General features: G+C 45.9%; 1 protein-coding gene across 5 annotated transcripts in view; it reads left to right on the forward strand.

Annotated features, from left to right (window-relative positions):
- The first annotated feature begins 2,040 nt into the window (after window positions 1-2,040).
- Window positions 2,041-25,309, forward strand: part of TENT4A (terminal nucleotidyltransferase 4A) — a 96,282-nt gene continuing 73,013 nt past the window's right edge. Inside the window, exons 1-2 of one of the 5 annotated variants that reach the window (XM_039524017.1) lie at window positions 2,041-3,136; window positions 23,571-23,694. In XM_039524017.1, coding sequence (XP_039379951.1) covers window positions 2,361-3,136; window positions 23,571-23,694 — 900 coding nt within the window. In that variant the 5' untranslated portion in view covers window positions 2,041-2,360. The remainder of the gene's footprint in view (window positions 3,137-23,570; window positions 23,695-25,309) is intronic. The other 4 variants (XM_039524018.1, XM_039524015.1, XM_039524016.1 and 1 more) reach the window with 4 other exon arrangements.

Genomic DNA, 25,309 nt, shown 5'->3' on the forward strand with positions numbered 1-25,309 from the left:
AGGATGGCCACCTTAAGATCTGCTATTGTGTGGCCAGGGAGGTTGAAGTGTTCTCCTACAGGTTTTTGTATATTGCCATTCCTAATGTCTGATTTGTGTCCATTTATCCTTTTCCTTAGAGACTGTCCAGTTTGGCCGATGTACATAGCAGAAGGGCATTGCTGGCATATGATGGCATATATTACATTGGTGGAAGTGCAGGTGAATGAACCGGTGATGTTGTGGCTGATCTGGTTAGGTCCTGTGATGGTGTTGCTGGTGTAGATATGTGGGCAGAGTTGGCATCGAGGTTTGTTGCGTGGATTGGTTCCTGAGCTAGAGTTACTATGGTGCGGTGTGCAGTTGCTGGTGAGAATATGCTTCAGGTTGGCAGGTTGTCTGTGGGCAAGGACTGGTCTGCCACCCAAGTCAGACCACGATTCCACCACGATTTCAACAGCTTCCACCCCTCCATCAACCTCAGCCTGGACCAATCTTCACAGGAGGTCCACTTCCTAGACACCACGGTGCAAATAAGTGATGGTCACATCAACACCACCCTATACCGAAAACCTACCGACCGCTATGCCTACCTTCATGCCTCCAGCTTCCATCCCGGACACACCACAAGATCCATTGTCTACAGCCAAGCACTGAGGTACAACCGTATCTGCTCTAACCCCGCAGACAGAGACCAACACCTAGAAAATCTCCACCAAGCATTCTCAAGACTACAGTACCCACACGAGGAAATAAGGAAACAGATCAACAGAGCCAGACGTGTACCCAGAAGCCTCCTACTGGAAGACAAACCCAAGAAAGAAACCAACAGGACTCCACTGGCCATCACATACAGTCCCCAGCTAAAACCCCTACAACGCATCATCAGGGATCTACAACCCATCCTGGACAATGATCCCACACTTTCACTGGTGGCACAGTGCACCAGCCTCTTCTGGGGGCTCTGGCCCTGCACCTCAGCTGGCAAAAGTTGGTGTGGGGCCATGAATACACTTACTACATGTTGTCCCTATGAGATTTGTACAGCATCTGAACTCTCCGAGGATTGGGGGAACATTGAGCCTACCTTTCAGAAGTGCTGCATACCTCTGAAAACCAGCCCATTGTGACTGTGGGAGGCTCAGTGCCTCCAAGAGCTGGTGTTGAAGGGTCATCACCCCTGAGTGTAGGCTGCAGCTTAACAGGCTGTTTGATTTACAGTAGTAACTGTGTATAGCTGCACGCCAATAGATGCTTAAACAGCTACTATGCCATTGAAAAACTTCAGCATAAGTAAGCTGGTATATTCGAGACAAAGCACTTAAGCATCTGAGCAAAGAAAGGGACCTGCTTCCTTAAAGCCAAAGGAATGTTTGCAACTGTTTTATCTGGGGTGGGGTTGAGCCTTTATTTATCCAAATCTCAGAGTGGGGTTAACCTGAGAGCTCTCCCCAACGTGCCAGCCCATGCACCTGCCTTTACTCACAGGAGGAGACTGAAAAATAGTCCTTGCGTGTGGGAAGTGCAATATAACGCTGACAGCCCAGGCTGTCTTGTCCCGGTGTAGTGTAGAATAGATACTGCTCTGCATAGTACAATCTCCACGTATCAATAAGTGCTACCGGTAGCCCATTAGTACGCGGAGCGGTATCTCCACCACACCGGCAGCACGGGCTACACGGGGGCTGTTAGGCAGAGCGCTTGGTGGGGGTGCTGCAGAAAGGCTCTCGTGAGTAGGGCGCATGGACCAGTCACGCCGCGGCTGCCGCTAGGATCTGCCCTTGCTGAACACCGCGGAGGGGCAGGCTGTGCCGGGGCGCCCCACGCCGCTGCCCCTCAGGGTGTCAGGGGAGCCCACGGCTGGCGCAGGGAAAACCCCGCAGCAGCAGCCCCGCGAGCCGGACTCGCTCCGGAGCTACAGACAGGTCCACGCGGCAGTGCGCAAGCGTAGTAGGGCAAAGACCCCCCTCCACCTCGGATTTTCTGAACGGTTCCAAAATTCCACGCGCCGGAAGATGCCGAAAGAACGTTCCGAGCCACCTCCCTCAGCGAGGCGGCACCACTCCCAGTGCGCATGGGCGGTTGCCAGGGCGGCCGTATCCAGTGAAGGTTTAAAATCTGCTGCGCATGCGCATTACTGGTTCTGTCTCCGGCGAGGGGACGCCACATTAGGGCAGCGAGCGCCGCGCTTCAAGCAAAGCCGGGCCGGGCCACTCCGCGCGCGGCCTCCCCCACCCCGGACACGGGGCGCCAGAGCCGGGCTCTCCCTGCCGAGCCTCCCTCCTGATGCCGCTGCCCGCGGCGCGTGTTTAGCGCCGCTCCGCATCCGGCGCCGGGCGGAGGAGCCGCGGCGAGTGGGGCCGGGCGGGCGGGCGGGGTGGATGGATCCCCGCGTGGCCTGGATCCAGCCCGAGCAGAAAGGCCCCGCCAATGCGCTGTGGATGCAGATCTGGGAGACCTCGCAGGGCGCGAGCGGCCGTGGCTTCCCGCACTACCTCTGCCTCAACTCCCCGGCGCTGGACCCCGCCGCCTCCCCGCCCGCCGGCCGCGCCCACGCCAGGCTTGGGCCGCCCGGGGGCGACGGCCTGTGCTGCTCCCCGCCGCCCTCGCCCTCTCCCCCGGACCTGCTGACTGGGCTGGTCGCCGCCGCCGGCTCCGCGGGGGGCAGCAGCGAGGGAGGGAGGCGTCTGCAGAAATCCCCCTCCGTGTCTTCGTCGTCGTCCTGCTCTTCTGTGGAGTCCGGCACCGAGAGCCCCGGCTTCTCCTCCTCGGGCTCCTGCAGCAGCGGCTCCTCCTGTGGCCGGGCCGGGGCTCGCGGCAGCGGGACTGGACCCGGGGAGTTTTTTAACTTCAACGAGAGCAAAGTGAACAGCGTAGGCGGCCGGTGCCCCGCGCACCAGCCCCCGCAGCCCGCGGCGAGCAGCCCGCACCAACCTCCGCCCGCCTCCCCGCAGCAGCAGCATCAGTATCACCCGGGCCGCAGGAAACGGGAGAATAAAGCTAGCACGTATGGGATGAATTATCTGCTATCCGGCAGCCGGGGGGCCGCGCTGAACAACTGTCCCCGCCAGCAGGCGCTTCGGCAGCCGCTACAGCCAGCGCCGCAGAGCCCCGGCACACCCTGGAAAACCAGGCAATACAGCTTGGGGGTACAGGGGTGAGTACCCCCATCCGGGGGAGGGTGAGCAGCCCCCCCAGAGGGGCGAGCATGGAATGGTGGAGAGACGGGACTCTGCCTCTTGTAACCATAAACTGTAGGAAATGTTCTCTTCTCCTGTTGTAGCCAGTTCAGGGGGAAGAGTGTTGGCTCCTGCCAGGGGTAGGTTTGGGAGGCAAAAACTAGTCTGGAGCGGGCTCCGAGCCGGCTGTAAAAATAGTAAAAAGGCAGGAGGATTAAATGAGACTCTAATACAATCATTTGCATAAATCACTGCTTTGGGCCCTGTACTGCGATCATACGCATTCGGGTAGCTCCATTCTGGCAGGATAGGCCCTGAGAGAAGGCAGAATTAAATTTGTATGGGCCTTCTTTGGCCATAGACATGAATATTGTAGAGTGGGCATTGGCAGCCAACCAGAAGATCTGTCATACTAGATAGTGGGCCCCGTTTTCCAAATGCGCGTAGGGAAAGGTTGAGATTGAAATGCCATGTCAAAAACACTTTTGGATTAAAGGGGCATTGTAAGGAAATAACTCCAGTGTACTACTGAATGATTTGAAAAGCCATTCTGGGTTCTGAAAAACAATTGTCGATGATATAAAATAATTTATTACATTGCTTGAAGAGTTGAATTGATGAATGTTTGAATGGAGTTCTCTTTTCTCAAAAATAGGAAAACACTTTAACTAGAGAAGTCTCTACTACTCTGTAATGCATATTTATCTTAATAGGTTGATATTGCCATTGATAGGCTTTAAGGCCAGAAAGGTACCATTAGATATTGTGGGCTCCTGCAAAACAAGCTGTAGCATTTCACCTAGTTACCCTTGCACTGAGCCCAGTTACCTTTTGAATTAAAGCATATAATGCAAATAAATTAATCTTTCACTTCATTTACTCAGCTTTCCTTCTCTCCAATCAGAAGAAAAAATGTATTTGTAGAAAAAGTATTGAACACACTTTTTTCATATCGGCTTTGGAGAAGGGGAATGAATAGTCTTTCATAAACTTATTTTTGGAACATATGAAATCCAGACCTGTTGAATGTAGATAGAAGTAACAGATGCGATTCATTTTTTATAGAAGATTTAGAAAATAGATAAATATCTCTTATTGTGGTTAGTATACAATGAGACAAGGGAGGGGTGACTGAATACAATTTCTAGAGGTACAAAGGATTACACATTAGTAAAGTTAGCTGGATCAAATTAATCTAGCAACAAGAATAACATTGGTTGTGTTATGACTCAACAAATTCTGCATCTTGGCAGGGGATTGGACTAGATTGCTCTGAGTTCCTTCTAACCCTGTGATACTATGACTCAAAGCAGCAGGTTTTCATAGTGCTTGTCAAAAATTGTTAAAGAACAATATTAAGAGTGTTATTTCTTTTAACTTTAAAAAAGAGCCATACAACTGAATTAAACTGAAATAGTTTCACTTATTTAATTTTCTGGGCCAATTTCAGATTTCTACTGAATGGTATCAGGAGGTAGCCGTGTTAGTCTGTTTCCACAAAAACAACAAGGAGTCCGGTGGTGCCTTGAAGGCTAACACATTTATTTGGGCATAAGCTTTCGTGGGTAAAAAAATCTCTCTTCTTCAGATGCATGCAATGAAGAAGTGATGTTTTTTTACCCACGAAAGCTTATGCTCAAATAAATCTTAGTCTTTAAGGTGCCACCGGACTCCTTACTGAATGGTGTTTCCTCAGTGTTTCTAAAACATGTCCTTTTTCTGCACCACCCACACTGACACTTGAAAAATAAATTCATTGCATGCACTGAAAACAGATAAGGGTGTTTCAAAAAGTATTCAGTTGTGTTTAGTGTTAGTGCTTTGAATTTAGTTCAGACTTTCTTCATCTTGCAAATGCAATTAGCTCCTATTTCAGTATTTCTTTTTACTCAGTCTCACCATTTGTTAACTGTTTTCTGTCTTTGGGCACATCTGCACTTGCCATTTAAAGCGGTTTTGTGCAAAAACACTTGACAATGACTTTTTGTGGTGAAACTCAGAAGTTTCACCGCAAAAAGAAAACCACCTCCACAAGAGGCATACAGCTCTTACTGGTGATGCTTTTGTGGTGATGTGCAAGTGGAGACACATCCTTCCCGTTTACACAGCTTTTAGCCTCGAGGATATCCCACAGTGCCTTGGTGACCACTCTGGCCAGCAACTCTGCTGCTCTGATGCCAGGTAAACAAACATCGACCCCTCTCCCTGTAAAGCCCCTGGAAGTTTGAAACTCCCCTTCTTGTTTTCTTGGCAAGTGCTCACTTATCATTTGGCCAGGTGACCATGCCTGCTCCACCAAGCAAATGATCCCCTGCTTGGAGCAATGTTGAGCTACTAGAGCTGATCAGTGTTTGGGGAGAGGAGGCTGTGCAGGGACCAGGATGCCCCCAATCACACCCCCCCCTTCCCACAAGACCCATCATCAAAATGTAGAGAGCTGCGCTGTGGGATAGCTGCCCTAGAATGGCTGCTACTCATCAGTGATAGAAGTGCTGCTAATGTAAACACAGTCTGATGCCTGAGGAATTAAGTGAGTACACAAACCAGCGCTTTACTTTCACTGGTTCCCTATCACCAGTGAAATTTACCGTGCAAAAACTCTGCAAGTGTAGACATACCCTTAGTGTTAAGTGCTTTATACTCTTCTTTCCCTCTCTTCTGGGTAATTCACTTTTATTGCATGCAGTGGGAGTGTGTTGTGGGTGTGTTTTATTTATTTTATTTTTTTAAAGAACCATGTTACGTTACATTGATTCTTGAAAGGATGAATGAGATATATACAGTAACATGCTTTGTGCCTATCTCTTTAGACTTGCTGTGAATACTGTGCTGGTAAGTAGGCATTCCACAGATTTGAATAGTCATGTTAATGTAGTATAGGATGTCCTATAAAAACTTCTGTCAACATAAAGAACTATTCTGGTCATCTCTCATTGTAAATAGAGAAACCACTACAGTAAAAGCTTTTATTTAACTGGCATACTAGGGGTGCCAGTAAATTAAAAATGCTGGTTAACTCAGAGGGACCTGGTGAGGGCAGAGACATGCCTTTTCCTCGGCACGACGGTGGTGGGATGTGAGGAAGGTGCGCACCCGGCTCTTCTGCTGTGACTACACCTGGGGTGCCAGCTGAGGGAGGGATGCGGCGATAGAGCAGCTGGAACTGGAGGTATTAGAGCTGGAGAGGCGTCTGGCTGCTAGTCCCAAGGATCCATCCCTCTGCGGAGTGTGCTGGGAGAAGCGAGAGGAGCTCCGGGCCCTCAAGGAGCATTGGGCCTGGGGTGCCTTTGTTCGATCCCACATCTGCTTCCTTTGGGAGATGGCTCGCTGCTCCCGCGTCTTCTATGCCCTGGAGAAAAGGAGGGGGGCCAAGAAGCACGTTACCTGCCCCCTGGCGGAGGACAGCACCCCTCTCACGGATCTGGCAAAGATGTGTGGGAGGGCCAGGGCCTTCTATGCAGGCCCTTTCTCCCCACATCCAACCGATCCTAACTCTTGTAGAGTGCTCTGGGACGGACTCCCAACAGTCAGCACGGGTGACCTAGACCGGCTAGAGCTGCCTCTCACTCTGGCCGAGTTCTCGGAAGCCCTCTGTCGCATGCCCACTAATAAATCTCCGGGCATGGACGGGCTGACCGTGGAGTTCTACCGCATGTTCTGGGACGTCCTCGGCCCAGACCTAGTCACCGTCTTGGCCGAGTCTTTGCAGGGCGGGGTCCTCCCTCTTTCGTGCAGGCGAGCCGTGCTCGCCTTATTGCCATAGAAAGGGGACCTCCACAGCTTACAGAATTGGCGTCCCGTCTCGCCCCTTAGCACAGACTACAAAATCATAGTGAAGGCCCCCTCGCTGCGGCTAGGGTCCGTGCTGGCGGACATTGTCCACCCAGACCAGACCTACACCGTCCCGGGCTGTACCATATTTGGTAATATGTATCTGGTCCGGGACCTCTTGGAGCTCGGGTGTCGGAATGGTCTGTCGTTGGCCCTCCTGTCCCTGGATCAGAAGAAGGCATTCGACAGGGTGGGCTGCAGGTATCTCCTGAGTACTCTGCGAGCGTTTGGCTTCGGACCCCAGTTTGTGGTTTTTCTCCAGGTGCTGTACGCTTCCGCAGAGTGTCTGGTCAGGCTCAACTGGTCAGCTTCGGGCAAGGAGTGCGGCAGGGCTGCCCCCTCTCGGGTCAGCTGTACTCTCTGGTGATCAAGCCCTTCCTCTGCCGCCTCCTCCACAGGAGGTTGACTGGGTAGGTGCTGCGAGAACCAGAGCTGCAGCTGGTCCTGTAGGCACATGCCGACAAAGTGCTCCTTGTGGTCCAGGACCTGGGCGACTTGGTGTGGGTGGAGGCTTGCCAGGCCGTCTACTCGGCAGCCTCCTCCACCCAGGTCAACTGGGTCAAGAGCTCTGGCCTCGTTGTCAGGGACGGGTGGCAGGCGAGCTCCCTCCCACCCGTGCTTCAGGCCATCCGGTGGAGCGCAGGTCAACTGCTCTATCTTGGCATTTACCTTTCTGCCGTGCATCCATCACCGCCGGAAAACTGGTATGGTTTAATGGGCAGGGTGACGGAGCAGCTCCGGAAATGGACAGGACTACTCCGATGCCTCTCTCTCCGAGGGAGGGGACTGGTGCTCAATCAACTAGTCCTGTCCATGTTCTGGTACTGATTCAATAGCCTGGTCCCAGCCCTGGACTTCCTGGCCCACCTCCGGACGGTGATTCTGGAGTTATTTTGGCCAGGAGTGCACTGGGTCTCTGCAGGGGTCCTCCACCTGCCCCTGGAGGAGGGAGGGCAGGGCCTGACGTGTCTACACACTCAGGTCCATGTCTAACGCCTCCAGGTCCTGCAGAGGCTCCTTTATGGTGCATGGAGAGTGCTGGCACACGCCTTCCTGCGCCGCTTCCGATGGCTCCGATACGACTGGCAGCTCCTTTATTTCCATCCGAGAGGTCATTCGCGAGACTTCTCTGGGCTGCCGGTCTTCTACCAGGACCTCCTCCAGACTTGGAAGCTGTTTTCAACGACCAGGTCCGTGGCGGCTGCCATGGGGGTTGATCTCCTCCCTGAGCCCCTGCTACGCAACCCCCAGCTCCGTGTGCAGGTGGCGGAGTCCTCCGCGGTGCGCCAGAGGTTGGTCCTGGCAGACATCACCAGAGTCGGAGACCTCCTGGACTACGACTGGGGAGACTGTCTGGATCCCCTGATGCTCGCTCAGTGCATGGGGCTCTCCAGGCCTCGTACTCCCCAGCGCGTACTTCAGGAGGTGAGGGCCGCTTTGCCGGCCGCTGCTCGGGCCTACCTCAACCAGGTCTTGCAAGAGGGCATGCCCTGGCCACCCTAGGCCCTCCGGACCTTTTCATTGGGCTCCTGCCCCGTGGACCCAACTGCGCCCCTCCCCCCACCACCGTGAGCCGGCTGCACAACTTGGAGCTAGCTCGTTTCCAGACCATGCCAAAGAAACATCTATACACGCTTGTGCTCCACACCCTTCACTTCCTCACCCTCGCGTCCTGCCCCGACACAAAGTGGCGGGACCTCCTTTCACCTCTACAGGGTGAGGAGCCCCGGTGGGCCAGCCTATATTCTGCCCTGGTCCTGGGGCCCGCTGGGGATATCAATTGGTGGCTCCTTCATGGGGCCGTGAACACGGGCGTGTACTTGGCGTGGTTTACCCCTGTCCCGGATGCCTGCCCCTTCTGCGTCGTGAGGGAGACGCTGGCACACGTTTACTTGGAGTGCACCAGGTTGCAGCCCCTATTCCAGCTCCTCACAAATATTTTGTTACTCTTCTGGCTGCACTTTTCCCCTCATCTCCTTATCTATGCACTCCCCATCTGTGGCCTCACAAAGCCACGGGGCCTCCTGGTCAACCTCCTCCTGGCCCTGGCTAAAACAGTCATCTATGCAACCAGGGAGAGGAGGTTGGCCGATGGGGTCTCCTGTGACTGTGGGGCCTATTTCTGATCCTCCGTCCGCTCACGCATTCGGGCAGAGTTCCTCTGGGCAGTGTCTGCTGGCTTCCTTGACACCTTCGAGGAGCAGTGGGCGCTGTCTGGGGTTCTCTGCTTGGTGTCCCCGTCAGGTTCCCTTTGTTTGACCTTTTGACCCATCCCTGTTATCTCATTAGTTGTCCCCTGGAATTATTTGGTTTCCAGGCCCTGTGGAACCTCTCCTTAGGCTGGGGCGGGAGGTTTCTTTAGCAGTGGGTGGGCCAATAGGAACTCAGAGGGAGGAGTTTAAAGTGTGTGTAGGGGGATGCAGGTCATGGGCTGTGGGGCACAGGCTCTGGGAGGGAGTTTGGGTCAGGGAAGGGGCTTAGGGCAGGGCAGGGAGTTAGGGTGTGGGAGTGGGCTCGGGGTGCCAGATGGATGGGGCGTCGCTTACTTCCAGTGGTTCCCTGTCCCTGCTGTTGCTGCTGCCCCTGGCGGAGGCGCAGCCAGGCAGCTCTATGCAGGCATGCTGCCTCCATCTGAAGGCACCACCCCCTGCAGCTCCCATTGGCTGCAGTTCTCGGCCAAGGGGCTGAGAGCCGCTGAGTCAGTGCTTCGGGATGGGGGACAGAGGCAGCATTCCTGCAGAGCCGCCTGGCTGCGCCTCTGTCAGCAGCAGCTGGGTCGGGGAGCTGCTTGTGGGGAGCTGCTGGAGGTGAGCGCCCCCCCATCCAGCGCCCTGAGCCCCTCGTGCACTCCAACCCTCTGCCCCAAGCTCCCTTCTGGATCCAAACTCCTTTCCAGAGCGCGACCTGAAGCCCCTCCCATGCCCCAGCCCTCTGCCGGTCCCACACCAACTGCACTATAAACCAAACTTTCAATGCAGATCAGAAATGCTGGTTTATAGAGCTTGCTGGTTGGTGAAGTGCCAGATAAAAGAGCTTTTACTGTATTTGTCTTACAGCAAGAGTGGAGTAGGTTTGGTGCTAAAGTCGAACGTAGATGGAAATCAAGTATTTTTACCAATACAATAAAAATGCTGCCCAAGTAAAAAAAATACCGGAACCCTGTCTCTACTATTGCTTATACAGTTGCCATGATCGGTGCAGCGGCATCACAGGTACTAACATTTGCTGTGGAGACAAAGCCATTGAATTCAGTGTGTGTTGCATGCTACGTATCTGAAGGTAGAATTTGTCCTTTAATCTCTTTAAAGCATTGCAATGATAGACTGGACTTATTTTGGAAATAGTAGCATTTTACTATCTAAATATTGAACAGCCAATCTGCCTACTTCATTTGTTTTCATAAATGGAGAATGGAATCACTACAGGTGATACCACCACAGGTCTGGTGAAAAGCCGTACACAATCATATTCAATTTATGAAAACATACAGTGAAATGTAAACTCTAAAACTAACGTAACTTAAACATGCTCTGAAATTTCAAATTTATGTTGCTGTATTGTAATTGGAATAATCTCATTACTAGTAACTTAAAAGTAGTAAATGCCTAGCAACAATTGTTGCAATTTCATAATCGCTCTTTTAAAATAACATTTGGTACCTCATTTATAAGGATAGGTATAATGTTCTCACCAGACTGAAAAAGATCTAATAGACTGCCCAAGGAAAAGCCAAAAGTCATTCAGTGTACTCTGCCACTCCTTATTCGAATGAAAGGTTCATTAGGTAGGGTCCTATTAATTCAGATGCCGTTACATTCTTATTTTTAACTGTTTATAATTAGGGCCTTACCAAATTCATGACCGTGAAAAACATGTCACGTACATTGAAGTCTAGTCTCCCCCTGTGAAATCTGGTCTTTTGTGTGCTCCTATACTATACAGATTTCACAGGGGAGACCATTTCTCAAATTGGGGGCGTTTCCCAAATCTGAAGGTGGCTCCTTGCCAGCAGCAGTGCAGAAGTAAGGATGGTATGGTATGGTATTGCACCTTTTCTTCTATGCTGCTGCCTGCAGAGCTGGGCCCTCAGCAGCTGCTGCTCTCCAGCTGCTCATCTCTGAAGGCAGAGGAGCCACAGCCAGCAGCAGCACAGAAGTAAGGGTAGCAGTACTGCAAATCCCCCCTCCCCGCCCCCCATAACCTTGCCACCTCCCCACAACTCCTTTTTGGGTCAGGACCCCTACCATTATAACACCATGAAATTCCAGATTTAAATAGCTGAAATCATGAAATTTATCATTTTAAAAATCCTATGACCATGAAATTGACCAAAATGGACCATGAATTTGGTAGGGCCCTATTTATAGTGGTAGTCCTTGGTCATTTAAGGATTGCTAGTTAACTGGTAAGATCAGAATTTAAGTGCAAGTATTCCAGCAAACTTACATAAGAACTTCTACTGATGACATGGAAGTTCTGGTATGGAAAACGTGTTCAGTTTTCTGTTTTAGTATTTTAGTCATCTATTGTTACACTTCATTGGTTTGCATTTAGTAGGATTTACGTGTACCATTTATCAAACGTGTGTTTAAAGAGAATTCATGTAAAGTATACAGTAAATTGGCCTAATTAAAGCTTGTAAAAATATTCAATTGCATTTCTCAGATTGCAGTGTTCTAGTCAGACAACTTGAATGTTTCAGTGTTAACTAAAATATTACATGGCAAGGCCTAGAGGCTTTTCAGTTAATCGGAAAAGCTAAAAAAATAAAAAATCTATTTACTTATCCCTTAAACATACAAGCTGAAAAAGAAAATCTTCAGCATCATGCAGAAGGTGTCACAATATTCCTTTTCTTGTGACAACACTCCAGAGTCATGGGGTTGTCAAGTGAAGACTCTACCTTAGTACTTTTTGTGAGGATGATCAAATTGTCCAAATACTATTGACAGGAGGAAGGTGATTCCTTACATAGGTTAGTCTCCTACTGTTTAAGGCATTATGAGGCCTCTAGTGCACTGGTTTTCAAAGTTTGGGTTGCGACCCAGTACTGGGTCATGGAGTGCAAGGCACTGGGTTGCCTTGCTCAGCACCCAGGGATCCTGGATGCTGGGCAGTAAAAACTTGTAGTGAAACTAGTAGTCCCTACCTAGAAGTGGCCAGCAGCAGGTCCAGCTGCCGGTGATAACCCCATGCCTCAACCCTGCGCCCCAATTCCCAGCCCTGAGCCCCCCATCCTGCACCCCAGCCCCCTCATCCCTGGCCCCATCCAAGAGCTCGAACCCAGAGCCCCCTCCTGCACCCCAAATCCCTCAGCCTCCGCCCATACCCCAACCCTCTGCTCTAGCCCAGAGCTCCCTCTCACATCCCAAACCCCTCATCCTCGGCTCTGTTGGGTTGCGGGCATCAACGGTTTCCTTCAACTGGGTCGCCAGAAAAAAAGTTTGAAAACCACTGCTTTAGTGCACTGAAGGGTGAGAAACTCCACTTTTGCACAACGCAATGGCAATCCACAACTAGTTTTCAAGGCGTTTTATTTAACTTTATAATACATAGATAATTGGAGCCCCTTGTAGAGGCTGTGGTGGTAGTCTAGTGTAGAAGTCATGAAAACAAGGATCACCATGGTGCCTAGAAACAAAAGCTGCAACTTTAGAGCTGAGAAAAATCTGCTTTGGACCACTTTTGAAGGCTAAGCCTACATATTTGGCTTGTAGTTTAATACAGGCACTAAGTTGCTGTCTGCTTTTACAGGCTTTGCTTTAGTTAATGGAAAGCAGCTACTGAGTAGACAAGAACCACCAGTGCTTTCCCTCAATCCAATAGTAAATATAACGTTTAGTTTAAACTTAAGTAAACTAAGGTACTTTTAAACTATAACTCTGACTTTAATTTACTATCTAATTCCTCTAGAAACTAAATTCACATTATGCTCTAGTCCTTTGAATTAGGATAGAACTCAGTGTCTGACCACTCAAATCTATCTTGGCACTTCAATTTATCTCCTCCCAATTAATCCCACATTTCAGCCTGCCTTTGACAACCTTTTAATGTGGCAAGGTGAGTTAGGTAATATCGTTTACTGGGCCAACTTCTATTTGCGTAAGACAAGCTTTTGAGCTACACAGAGCTCTTCAGCTGCTGCTTCAGAGCTCTGTGTAGCTCAAAAGCTTGCATCTGTCATCAACTGAAGTTGGCCAAATAAAAATTCTCACCCACCTTGTCTCATGTGACATATTAAGCTAAAACCTTATGGCTTTTTTTTTAATATTAAAATCTTCTTCCCAAAACCTCTTCTCTCTAAACCCGGTTCTGCCAGTGTTGGAACATACCATCTCTGTTGTCACTTAGTTTAGTAACCAGGGGGGTGTTAGGTTCCTTCTTCTCACCACACATTCCCACTTCAAAGATAACTACCATTCTCTCCATTTTTTATACTGTTGAAATTTGAGTCAGATCTTAATTTCCTATTTTGATTATTCTAACCTCATCTTGGCTTCCCTGACATCTCCCCAGTTTGCTTGAGGCACAATTGCTAAGGGGCCAGATCCATAGAAGGACTTAAGTGCTTACTGGCCATTTAAGATGTCTATGTCCAATCTTTAGGTGCCAGTGAAATCGCGAAAACCTTTGCTCAGGTGCTACCCAACCCCTATGCCTAAAATCCCCATATGCTTGTGTTCTTGCTAGTGATCACATGTACGATCACCTCAGTCTCCACTTAAGCTAGTTAATTATACAGAGTGGAACAGCTTCAACAGTAGAGCGAGAAACCCACACAAGAATATCCAGTAGTACAGTGGTTGGGGCGCTCCTATGAGGTGGGAAACCAAGGTAAAATCCCTTCTCCACATAATCAATGGGGGAAATGAATTCAGGTTTCCTGCATGCCTGGTGAGCACTGTGCAAAAAGTTGAGAGAAACTACCACCATCTCTTCCCTTCCCCCCTGTGTTTATTGCGCAAAAAAAAAAAAAAAAAAGGCTTGGATGCTGAACTCCAGGAGAGGTTCCATGGCTAAGAATACCATGCAGAGGTAGACACCTCCCTTCTGCTTCGATTTAGGTACCCAATTTCCTAAGAGAGGTGGAGCTTAAGCTGTACTCTTCTCCTTGGTTTTTTCTATTGGCTGTATTAGGTGACTCCCCACTTAACATGCTGGCTTTTGTGGATCCCCTCTTAGGCACCTATCTCCATGCACTACAGAGGGATCCAGAGTGCCTAAATCAGGATGTAGATTGCATTTTGTGGCAAGGGACCTAAAGATTAGGTGTAGTAACAACGAATTTCTGTCGTGGATCGGGGTCCAGATCTTTTTCCTGTGTGGTTATTTTAACCATGTCACTCTTTTTAAAATTCTCTATTGCCTTCTTTTCCACCATACCAATTTCTTTGCTTTATGTTCTTGCTTTCAAGATCCAGCCTAACTCTGTCCTTCCCTACTTATCAACCCACTTCTATTACTTTGCTCTCCTTTGCAACGCCAATGGTGCCAACTTCTGTGACACCGAACTATGAGAGAGATCCTCTTTGATCTAATTGTACTGTTTACCAGTTGCCTGCAAGTAAGAATATGCAGAGGCTACTTTAAAGAGAAGCTACTTAACAGCAGCCATGGTTCTTGAAGTGTTTCTTCTGCATATTCATGGTATTACCTTAGCTTCCCCTCTGCCTCAGTTTTGCTTTCATAGGACTCTGGGGTTTGGCTGAAGGAATTGCATGTTTGGGGTCTGCATGATCTGTTTAACATCTGGGCTGAACATTCAGTGCCTTAAGGGTACTTTTTCACCTCCAAAGGGCACTTTTCCTAAAGCTCAACAGCACAGTTGTGTGTATTCCACAAGTGTGAATAATCAGAAGTAACTATATGGACAACAGGTTTCAGAGTGGTAGCCTTGTTAGTCTGTATCAGCAAAAAAGAACGAGGAGTACTTGTGGCACCTTAGAGACGAACACGTTTATTTGGGCATAAGCTTTCATGGGCTAAAACCCACTTCATCGGGTGCACGCAGTGCAAAATACAGTAGGAGGATATATATATATATATATATACACACACACACAATATTAAAAAATGGGTGTTGCCATACCAACTCTAATGAGAGTAATCAATTAAGGTGGGATATTAGCAGCAGGAGAAAAAAAACTTTTGTAGTGATAATCAAGATGGCCCATTTCAAACAGTTGACAAGAAGGTGTGAGTAATAGTGGAAAAATTAGCATGGGGAAATAGTTTTTACTTTGTGTAATGACACATCCATTCCCAGTCTTTTATTCAAGCCTAATTTAATGGTGTCCAGTTTGCAAATTAATTCCAGTTCTGCAGTTTCTCGTTGGAGTCTGTTTTTGAAGTTTTTTTTGTTGGAGAATTACGACTTTTAGGTCTGTAATTGAGTGACCAGGGAGGTTGAAGTGTTCTTCGACTGGTTTTTGAATGTTATAATTCTATGACATCTGATTTGTGTCCATTTTATTCTTTTGCATAGAGACTGTCTGGTTTGGCCAATGTACATGGCAGAGGGGCATTGCTGGCACATGATGGCATATATGGAGAGTCTTGGCCGCATGCTCGGGGTTCAGCTGACCGCCATATTTGGGGTCGGGAAGATTGGCAGTGGCCCTGGAGGTTTTTCGCCTTCCTCTCCAGCATGGGGCACGGGTCACTTGCTGGAGGATTCTCTGCAGCTTGAGGTCTTCAAACCACAATTTGAGGACTTCCCAGGTGTTAAAGGTGGTATGGGAAAAAGCACACACTGTCTGAGGGGGAAACTGATTGGTAGGTAGGAAAGGCTGAGAACACTGGTAGAGCAAAGATGGGATTTGGTTTGGTGGTAACTCATTAGATTCTTTACCATCAATCTTGCCTAGCCAACCTTGTATTTGCAGAAGTGAAGCGGCAGCCCATGTAGGGGCCGAGAGGGGGATGAAGCACTCTGAGGCCTGGTCTACTCTATGAGTTTATATCGAATTTAGCAGCGTTATTTTGCATTAACCCTGCATCTGTCCACACAACGAAGCCATTTTTGTTGACATAAAGGGCTTTTGAAATCGATTTCTGTACTCCTCCCTGATGAGGGGAGTAGTGCTGAAATCGACATTGCCGGTTCGAATTAGGGTTAGTGTGGATGCAATTCGACGGTATTGGCTATCTCACAGTGCAGCATTGTGACCGCTCTGGACAGCAATCTGAAATTGGATGCACTAGCCAGGAAAAGCCCCGCAAACTTCTGAATTTCATTTCCTGTTTGCCCAGCGTGGAGCGCTAATCAGGTGATCATGCAGTCTCAGAATCAAAAAAAGAGCTCCAGCATGGACCATACGGGAGATACTGAAGCTGATCTCTGTATGGGGAGATGAATGTGTTCTATCAGAACTCCGTTCCAAAAGACGAAATACCAAAGCATTTGGAAAAAATCTCCAAGGCTATGATAGACAGAGGCCATAATAGGGACTCAACACAGTGCTGTGTAAAACTTAAGGAGCTGAGACAAGTGTAACGGAAAGTCAAAGAATCAAATGGACGCTCACGGAGGAGGGAGGGAGTGGGGACTGAGGACTCTAGCTATCCCACAGTTCCCGCGCTCTCCGAAAAACATTTGCATTCTTGACTGAGCTCCCAATGCCTGAAGGGTCAAAAACATTGTCGCGGGTGGTTCAGGGTGTATGTCGTCTGCCCCCCTCCCCCCCATGAAAGAAAAGGGAAAAAAATAGTTTCTTGCCTTTTTTCAATGTCACCGTATGTCTACTGGATGCTGCTGGCAGACGCAGTGCTGCAGCGCTACACAGCAGCATTCCCTTCCCTTCCTGATGGCAGATGGTACATTATGACTGGTATCCATCGTCATCATCCCGTGAGTGCTCCTGGCTAGCCTCGGTAAGGTCGGTTATGGGCACCTGGGCAAAAATGGGAATGACTCCAGGTCATTCTCTTCTTTAAGTTTTGTCTAATGGAGATTCAGTCCTGCCTGGAATATCAGGCTGCTCTCCCAGTCAGCAGCACCGCGCAGTCGTGCATACCCCAGCCTACCCCTTGCTACCAGGGCTCACAATCAGATACTTAGACCTCTACATTTTGCTGCAAATAAAAAAATTAACTGTCGTTTAGAACTGTCCCCCAACATACATATCCTGGGACATTTTGTATTGTACCAGTGTCAACAAAAGGCCCACACACAAATGGAGATTCAGTCCTGCCTGTGCTTCTGTCCTAGTGCTTATCACAGATTCTCATTTTCAGCTATAGGCTGAGCAAATGCAGAATGGTGATTCACTCTACTTTGCTGTAAGCCAGCCGCCCTCCCCTCTCGCCTTTGATCTCTGCTTGCAGAGGCAATAAAGTCAGTGTTTCAAATTCATGCATTCTTCATTACTTCATCACACAAATAGGGCGATAACTGCCACAGTAGCCCAGGAGGGGTGGGGGAGTAGGGAAGCAATGGGTGGTGTTGTTGCAGGGGCACCCCTAGAATGGCATGCAGCTCAACATTTCAGCGGGATGTCTGGGGCTCTGACCTGGAGCGGCTGTTTGCCTCTCTGGTTCTTTAGTAGACTTGCCTGATATTCTAGGCAGGACCGAGTCTCCATTAGACAAAACTTAACGAAGGGAATGACCTGGGGAGTCATTTCCATTTTTGTCCATTCGCCCCCGGCCAACCTCAGTGAGGCCAGCCAGGAGCACCCATGACAGCAGCAGACGGTACAATATGACTGGTAACCGTCATTATCAACTTGCAAGGCAGCAGACGGTACAGTAGGGCTGGTAACCGTCTCTGCTACCTTGCAAAGGCAAGGGGATGCTGCTGTGTAGCACTGCCGTACCGCGTCTGTCAGCAGCATCCAGTAGACATATGGTGACAGTGAAAAAAGGCTAAACGGGCTCCATGGTTGCCGTGCTATGGCGTCTGCCAGGGCAATCCAGGGAAAAGGGCACGAAATGATTGTCTGCCGTTGCTTTCACGGAGGAAGGATTGACTGACGACATTTACCCAGAATCACCCGCGACACTGTTTTTGCCCCATCATGCATTGTGATCTCAACCCAGAATTCCAAGGGGCGGGGGAGACTGCAGGAACTATGGGATAGCTACCCACCATGCAACGCTCCAGAAATCGATGCTAGCCTCGGTACATGGACGCACACCGCCGAATTAATGTGCTTAGTGTGGCCGCGTGCACTCAACTTTATACGATCTGTTTCCAAAAAACGGTTTCTGTAAAATCGGAATAATCCTGTAGTGTAGACATACCCTGAGCTATGTACCAGGAAGAAGATGATAGCAGCAGCATTTTGAATAGACTTGAGAGAAATAACTTGGTAGTAGTAAAGACTGTAAAAGAGGATGCAGTAGTCAAGAACATGAAACGAGGGGCCTTGGGTGAGTTGTAGCTGTGTTGACAGGAAACATGCTTGTTTGGAAATAGTGCTTAGGGAGGGCAAAGTCATAGATAATGCCTGGGTTAAGAAATATCTTCCTAGTCACTAAGGCCAGGTTCTAGTTGGTTATGGAGAAAGGAGGGTGTGGTGGTAGAGGGGGCAGCAAGATGAACGGCTCAATTTTTGGTTATATTGAATTATTGGTGTACACCTCTTCTTGCAGTAGAGCCATTATCTTTTTTCATAAGCATTGCAATAGAGCTCAACCGCTTCGATCAGGGACCCATTATACTAGGCATAGTGTACAAACACATAGGAAGATCTTAAATGGAAGCATATTATCCATGTTGTGATGTATTAGCCTGGTGCTAAATTGTTATCAGGGTGGATTTGATTTAAATAATGATTTAAATCAGTAGTCAAGAAGACTCAATCATGGATTTCAACATGAGTGGATTCTTATTGGTTGTTATAACATATTCTTCACAACTCAGAGATAGATGTAGGTTTCATTTTTAGAAGGTACACAATGTACATTTTTAAAGCGGTTTATTTTGAAAACTTTTCAGATTACCATATTTTTACAGCTTTATCAGAAAATGCATGATTGTTTGGTTTTCATTTACCAAAGGTAATTGAAGCATATATTTATGAACTCATTGGGGAAGTGAACTCTCTCAAATGCAACAGGTTAATCATTAATATTTGGAGGATTTTTTTGCCATGCTGTATTAGGTGGAGAACATCACCAGACAGACATTTTAAATTTTTATTTAACTAAAACAACATAATTATGTATTCTGGATTTTTTTCTTCAACAGCAAACATAGAATATTTTAACAAAGCAACCAATTGAATTTAGTTAAACATTCAAGTTTTTTTTAAAATCAGGTTTGTTTTTGTTAAAATTGTTTTTAACTAAAATAATTAAATGTAATTATTTAAAAAAAAATTAAATTGACTGTCAGCCAGGTCAACATGAGAAACTTAAAATATTGGCATCTGCAGCTAAGTCAGTCATCTTCACCTTAATTTTCCTGTTTGTTCATAATCTGGAAAAGAAAAACAAGCTTTCCTACTTTTTCAGGACTCAAATGATTTCTCAATTTGTAATGAATTAGTCCAAAGGAAGAAAATATTCTTTCTACACCGGCAGAAGAAGCTACTTCTGTTAAAAGTGAGATTATTACTTTATCAGTCTCTGAATCCAAGTGCTTAAGTGACTTCCACCAGTTCACTGTTGTGACTTTCTTTAAAACATCATCAGCAAACATTATATTTCTTGAATGTTTTACCCTTAGCTCTGAAGTTTATTATAGTTGGCATTATGAGGGGATGATTGCTGGATGTCCATGTCATAGCCAACTCCTCTTCTTCATCAGTTAAGGTTTGACCTTGGTACCAAGTATTGAGAATATTTGCAAGAAAATGAGCTGGAGCTAGTGCTTGTCCCATTCATTTTTTTAATGTTTGTAATTTAACTCTGTCATTGCAGAGATCTTTTTAAGATCTCACTCAGTTCCTTCCAGATTTCAAAAGCATCAGCAATAAAACAGCTATTTCCCTGCATTTTGTTCAAGACTACAGAAATAAGCTTCAGGGTGTATTCAGCATGTGTTTAACATTTCTCTTAAGCCCAATGTTGGGAACTTTGGCTGTGACAGTGCCATCTATTTTTTTCACGATTTTGTTCACAAACTATCATCAGATTAGGCCAGTTCTTGATACAGTGCTCAAGACAGTCCACTACTGAGTTCCATTGCACGGCTTGTGGGAGAGTTAGCTTGGTTCTTCCCACTTTTTTCAGAGCAGCTGCTGCAAAGTGGTTGTTACAGAAGTATTCTGCAATTTCAACAACGTTAACCTTTATTTCTGGAACACTGAAGTCTTTTGGCTAGGAGATGCATCAAATGAGCACTGCAAGCTCAGATCAAGTGTACCTCCGATGACAATTAACTGAAAAAAAAAAAACCTATACGTTATTAGCCTGGGACTCTCTTCTCTGTTTTCTAAATAATTTCTTCTCATCTTGAATACGTTTGCAGCATTATATGTGACCAAGCTGCGTACTAGACATTTGTATTTTTTTTCAGTTTGTTGTAGCTTTTACTGCTATTTCTTGTAAGTGTTCTGCTGTGTGTGCATTTCCTGATGTATCAATTGTTTCTATAAGGAGGATATTCCCTTCTTCTGTTAAGTATCAGAGGGGTAGCCGTGTTAGTCTGGATCTGTAAAAGCAACAAAGAATCCTGTGGCACCTTATAGACTAACAGACGTTCTGCAGCATGAGCTTTCGTGGGTGAATACGATGCATCTGAAGAAGTGGGTATTCACCCACGAAAGCTCATGCTGCAGAACGTCTGTTAGTCTATAAGGTGCCACAGGATTCTTTGTTGCCCTTCTTCTGTTGTCACACAAACACATTCAACAGGATCGTTGTGGACATTGCTCCACCCATCAAGACTCAGGTTAACAATTTTACCTTCTCAACCTTTTGCATACTGCTCAATTTCTCTTTCATACACTTTATCCAGCAATTTGCCTGCGACATCTGCTCTGTTGGGTGGACTGCATCTTGGTCTTAATGACTGAACCATGTTTAAGTGTGAGTTCTCAGTCATACGAAAAGGAGAGTTTGTTGCAGAAACAAATGGGGCAATTTTTTCATCAATTACCTCTTTTTGTAATCTGCTGGTTCTTATCACAAACTTACCTATGGTTGTTTCTGGATGATGGGGATTTTTTTCTTTTTGCTACAGGTGATAAACTGTGGCTATGTGACATACATGATGTGACTGAAACACTATCATTGGCAGATACTCTGAAACTATGGAAAATGATGGCGATCTTGAAGGTGGATAGTCTTCAGAATTCTGTATGTTGAGGATTGATTCTCCGAAACGAAATAAGTCAGTGCAGTTCTTTATTACCATACTGCTCATTTAGTGCTACTCATTGCATTCACTGACACTCAGTACTACTTTAAGGTGAAATTGTAAAAGGAAGGTCTGCCTATTTCAGCTATTTATTTTTTTTCACAGTTGCATCTAAAATGATAGTACTATTCAGTAGCAACTATATCTTTTGATCAAACATGAGAAATCAAGAATAGTCCAGAAGGAAGACAGGCAGTCCTTAAGAAAGAAGTATGAAATAAAAGTTTACCAACCTGAAGATCCTGCATGTTCAGACATGTTCCTTTCATCATCTTCAACGCAACTTCCTCCTGAGAAGGGACACTTCTCATGATGTTGTTTCATTTGGGCAACCAGGCTTTGTATTTCTTTGTTGCACTTTTTGCATTTTGCACGCATGCCTGATTTACCCACAGGTAGAGGAATTTCATTAAAATATTCCCAAACTGAATGTCTCATACAGCCTGCTGCCATTATAGATTTTTCCCGTCTAGTGAGATAATGATATGGTACATCTTCAAATTAATGAAGGCTACACTCAGAAAGACCTCAAGACTTCTGTAATATGGTGCTCAAACAGTTTCATTTTTGTTTCTACTGCCTATTCCTCCATTCTCACATTTATCTCCAGACTTCTTCTCCAGATCTATTCTGCCCCCAACAATCTTGTATTCATTGAACTTTATGAAACTTTGCACTTTTAGAGAGGTAAGGGATTGACACTGTGTACACAAATTTGCAGAGGGACAATAGGGTTGAGGTCTGTTATTTCTAACCTCCATTTATTTATTTATATATGAACATTTTTGCTGTTAACAAGCATGTTACCTCTGGAGACACAAATCCACAGTTTGAGAACTGCAAAACTAAGCATCTCTGATGGTATCTTCTAGACTTAGCACTGAGTCCCATTGGGTAGATAGAAGGATTAACCTAAATCTATACAGAAGCCCCTGGAACCCATAAAATTGGGTCCCTAATCCATGAACTATTGGAACTCATTTACAAAACTCTTCTTAAACATTACATGAATATATTGTCTCATACTATAGATTTAGAATTTATAATCCCTATTCCGTGATGATACATTATAGCTCAAATATATCTTAATTAAAACTATCTTTAGATTGCTTTTTTCCTCAAAGCATTTGATCAAAAAATCTGATTTAAAAAAAAAAAATTTTTTTAAATCTTTGATTTTTATCCACCCTGGTGAAAATCCTGCTAGATGCCTTCAGAGAAGCAGAATTTACAAGGCAAGTACAGGAGAAATTCATATTTCTTATGCATAAATTAGAATCTCTGTAATACTAAAACTAGCTTAAACTCTGTGGCACTCACCATTTAAGAACCCCATTGTGTAATACCCAGGATTTTGTGCATCTTGCCATTTTCCCCCTCATTTTGAAATAGCTTCTTTATTTTGGAAATAAGTAGCCAAAGTTGATCAGGCTTAAATTAGTGAGCTAAGGGGGGTTAGAAATCAGAATGTCTACCAACAAAAGTATTTGTTGGGACTTGCTTCAGTTAAACGTGTACATATTTCTATTCTGAATGTATGGAGGCTGTATAACAGGGGTGGCCAACCTGTGGGTCCAGAGCCACATGCAGCTCTTCAGAAGTTAATATGCAGCTCCTTGTATAGGCACTGACTCTGGGGCAGGAGCTATAGGTGCCAACTTTCCAATGGGCCAGGGGGTGCTTACTGCTCAACCCCTGGCTCTGCCACAGGCCCTGCTCCCACTCACCCCTTCCTGCCTCCTCCCCTGAGCCTGCCATGTCCTCGCTCCTCCCTCTCCTTCCCCCCAGAGCTTCATGCATGCCATGAAACAGCTGATCAGGAGGTGCGGGGAGAGAGGGGGATGTGCTGATCGGTGGGCGGGAGGCACTGGAAGTGGGGGTGGAGTGGGGGGCTGATGGGGGAGGGGGGCTGCTGATATTACTGTAGCTCTTTGGCAATGTACATTGATAAATTCTGGCTACTTCTCATGCTCAGGTTGGCCACTCCTCCTATATAATCTATAAAGTACCAATACCTTGTCTCTAGACTTAGCACACATAATTAAGATGATAAAATATACATCAACTTAGATAAACTATTTTTGAAACAAGGACTCTTTTTTGATATGAGTAGTATCATAATTTCTAAAAATGATGTTTGGTTGAAAGGCAATTGACTTAAAAACATGTATATGGTGTTAGAGTATTAACCATTTTGTTTGTATTGGATACATAAGTTCCATCATCACGGTCATTGCTGATGCTACTGTTTTCTCCCCCACCCCCACCTGTAGGCTCCATGAAGAAATAATTGACTTTTATGACTTCATGTCCCCTCGTCCTGAAGAAGCAACTATGAGAAGAGAAGTGGTGAAAAGAATAGAGACAGTCATCAAAGATCTTTGGCCTACAGCTGATGTGAGTACATCTCAAGTTTCAAATCAAATGTACTAGTACACTGTAGAACAGAGTTCATTTAAGTTCCATTTTGTTGTCTTAATGCAACCTTTTTTGAGTTCTCTCTCCATTTAACCTTTTAAAAATGAATTTGTCACAACTCTTGCATTACAATATAACAACCACTGATGGCTCTTACAACAAGCTACTCTTAATTGAAACCATCAAAGTTTAATACAAGAATTTCAAATCTAGGCTTCAGGTTGCTGAAGCCTAGTAGTTATCTTGCTCTCTAAATCTTCAACAATCGCCAAAACTGACTAAAGCAAAATTACACCCAAATTAGAAATTACATTCAAATTATATAAATTAATTTATTGAGTAATAGCTTATGATTAATATCAGGAATTAAGTTCATATGTCAGTAATCAACTTAGAGCATAGACTTGCTTTAGCAACACTAGCTAAATGTTGGACATTTGTTTTTTAGAACTTTTTAATTTTTGCGGGATTGATATTGTAAATTTATAAAAGAAACATGTAAAACCAAGCACTGATAGGCAGACAGATACTTCTAAAACACTATGCCTTGAAGGTCCATACAGATCTTCCTACCTTATGGAAGCAGTAGGATATCAATATCCTGTGGGAAAAACGTGATACAAAAGTATGACTAAAATATGCTTAAGGATTATCGAGGGAAAGGGTGTCAGAGGAACTAAATCACAACGTATAACCTCCACCAAGAGGTCTAAAGAAGGAAATTAGTAATAGCAAGGTGAGATGCTCAATTGCTTGAGGTCATATTTTGAATAAAATTCTAGGTCCCTTTCCTTTGGTTTTCAATAGCTTAAATAATAAAATTTTTACAAGTCCTTTCTGGAAGACTGTTCTTTTTGTGGTTCCTTTTGCTGTTACTTTTGCATACTGTTGGTGACTCTTATAGTAAGCAGCCTTTAATCAGATTTATTTGCTGCTGTGATGGTCTGCTGAAATGACCAAATATGAAGCAGAGAGACCTATTTATATAAAATACCTTAGTGTAATAGGGAACGTTAAGTAGCATATGTTTGAGAGACGTTTATCTCAGAAATGGTTTAACACATCTACTGTTTGTCTAAGTTAATTATCCCTGTAAACATATGGAGGAAAATTTAACTGCTGTTGACTCTTTTGAATTTGATTGGACCAATTTCTGTTGGTGAGTGAGACATTACCCCATGCACCTTGTGTCTCTAATATCCTGTGACCAACACAGCTACAGCTACATTGCATACAACAATCAAATTTGATAAGTCAGTCTTGCATTATAGGTGATTTATTTTGTTTCTATTAAACTGTTAGCATTCATGTATTGTGTTTCCTACTTAATACTCACGTATGCATAAAACTTGGACACAATGACTTATTGGACAAGGACTTGTTTTTAATGTCTGTTTAAATTGGTTGTGTTTTCAGCATGTCTGCAGCATCCTGAATTAGCTTTACACAGAAGAAATATGATCCTTAGAGTAGTTTCAAAAGAAATCCTGGTGAAAATTAGGTCTTGGATACTATGTTCTTCATTGGTTTCACTTAAAGTATATTGAAGTAATACCATTTACCAAGAATAACCAGTAACACATCCAGTTGATTA

This window comes from Mauremys reevesii, linkage group 2 (assembly GCF_016161935.1).
Source record: "Mauremys reevesii isolate NIE-2019 linkage group 2, ASM1616193v1, whole genome shotgun sequence".
NCBI classification, from domain to species: Eukaryota; Metazoa; Chordata; order Testudines; family Geoemydidae; genus Mauremys; species Mauremys reevesii.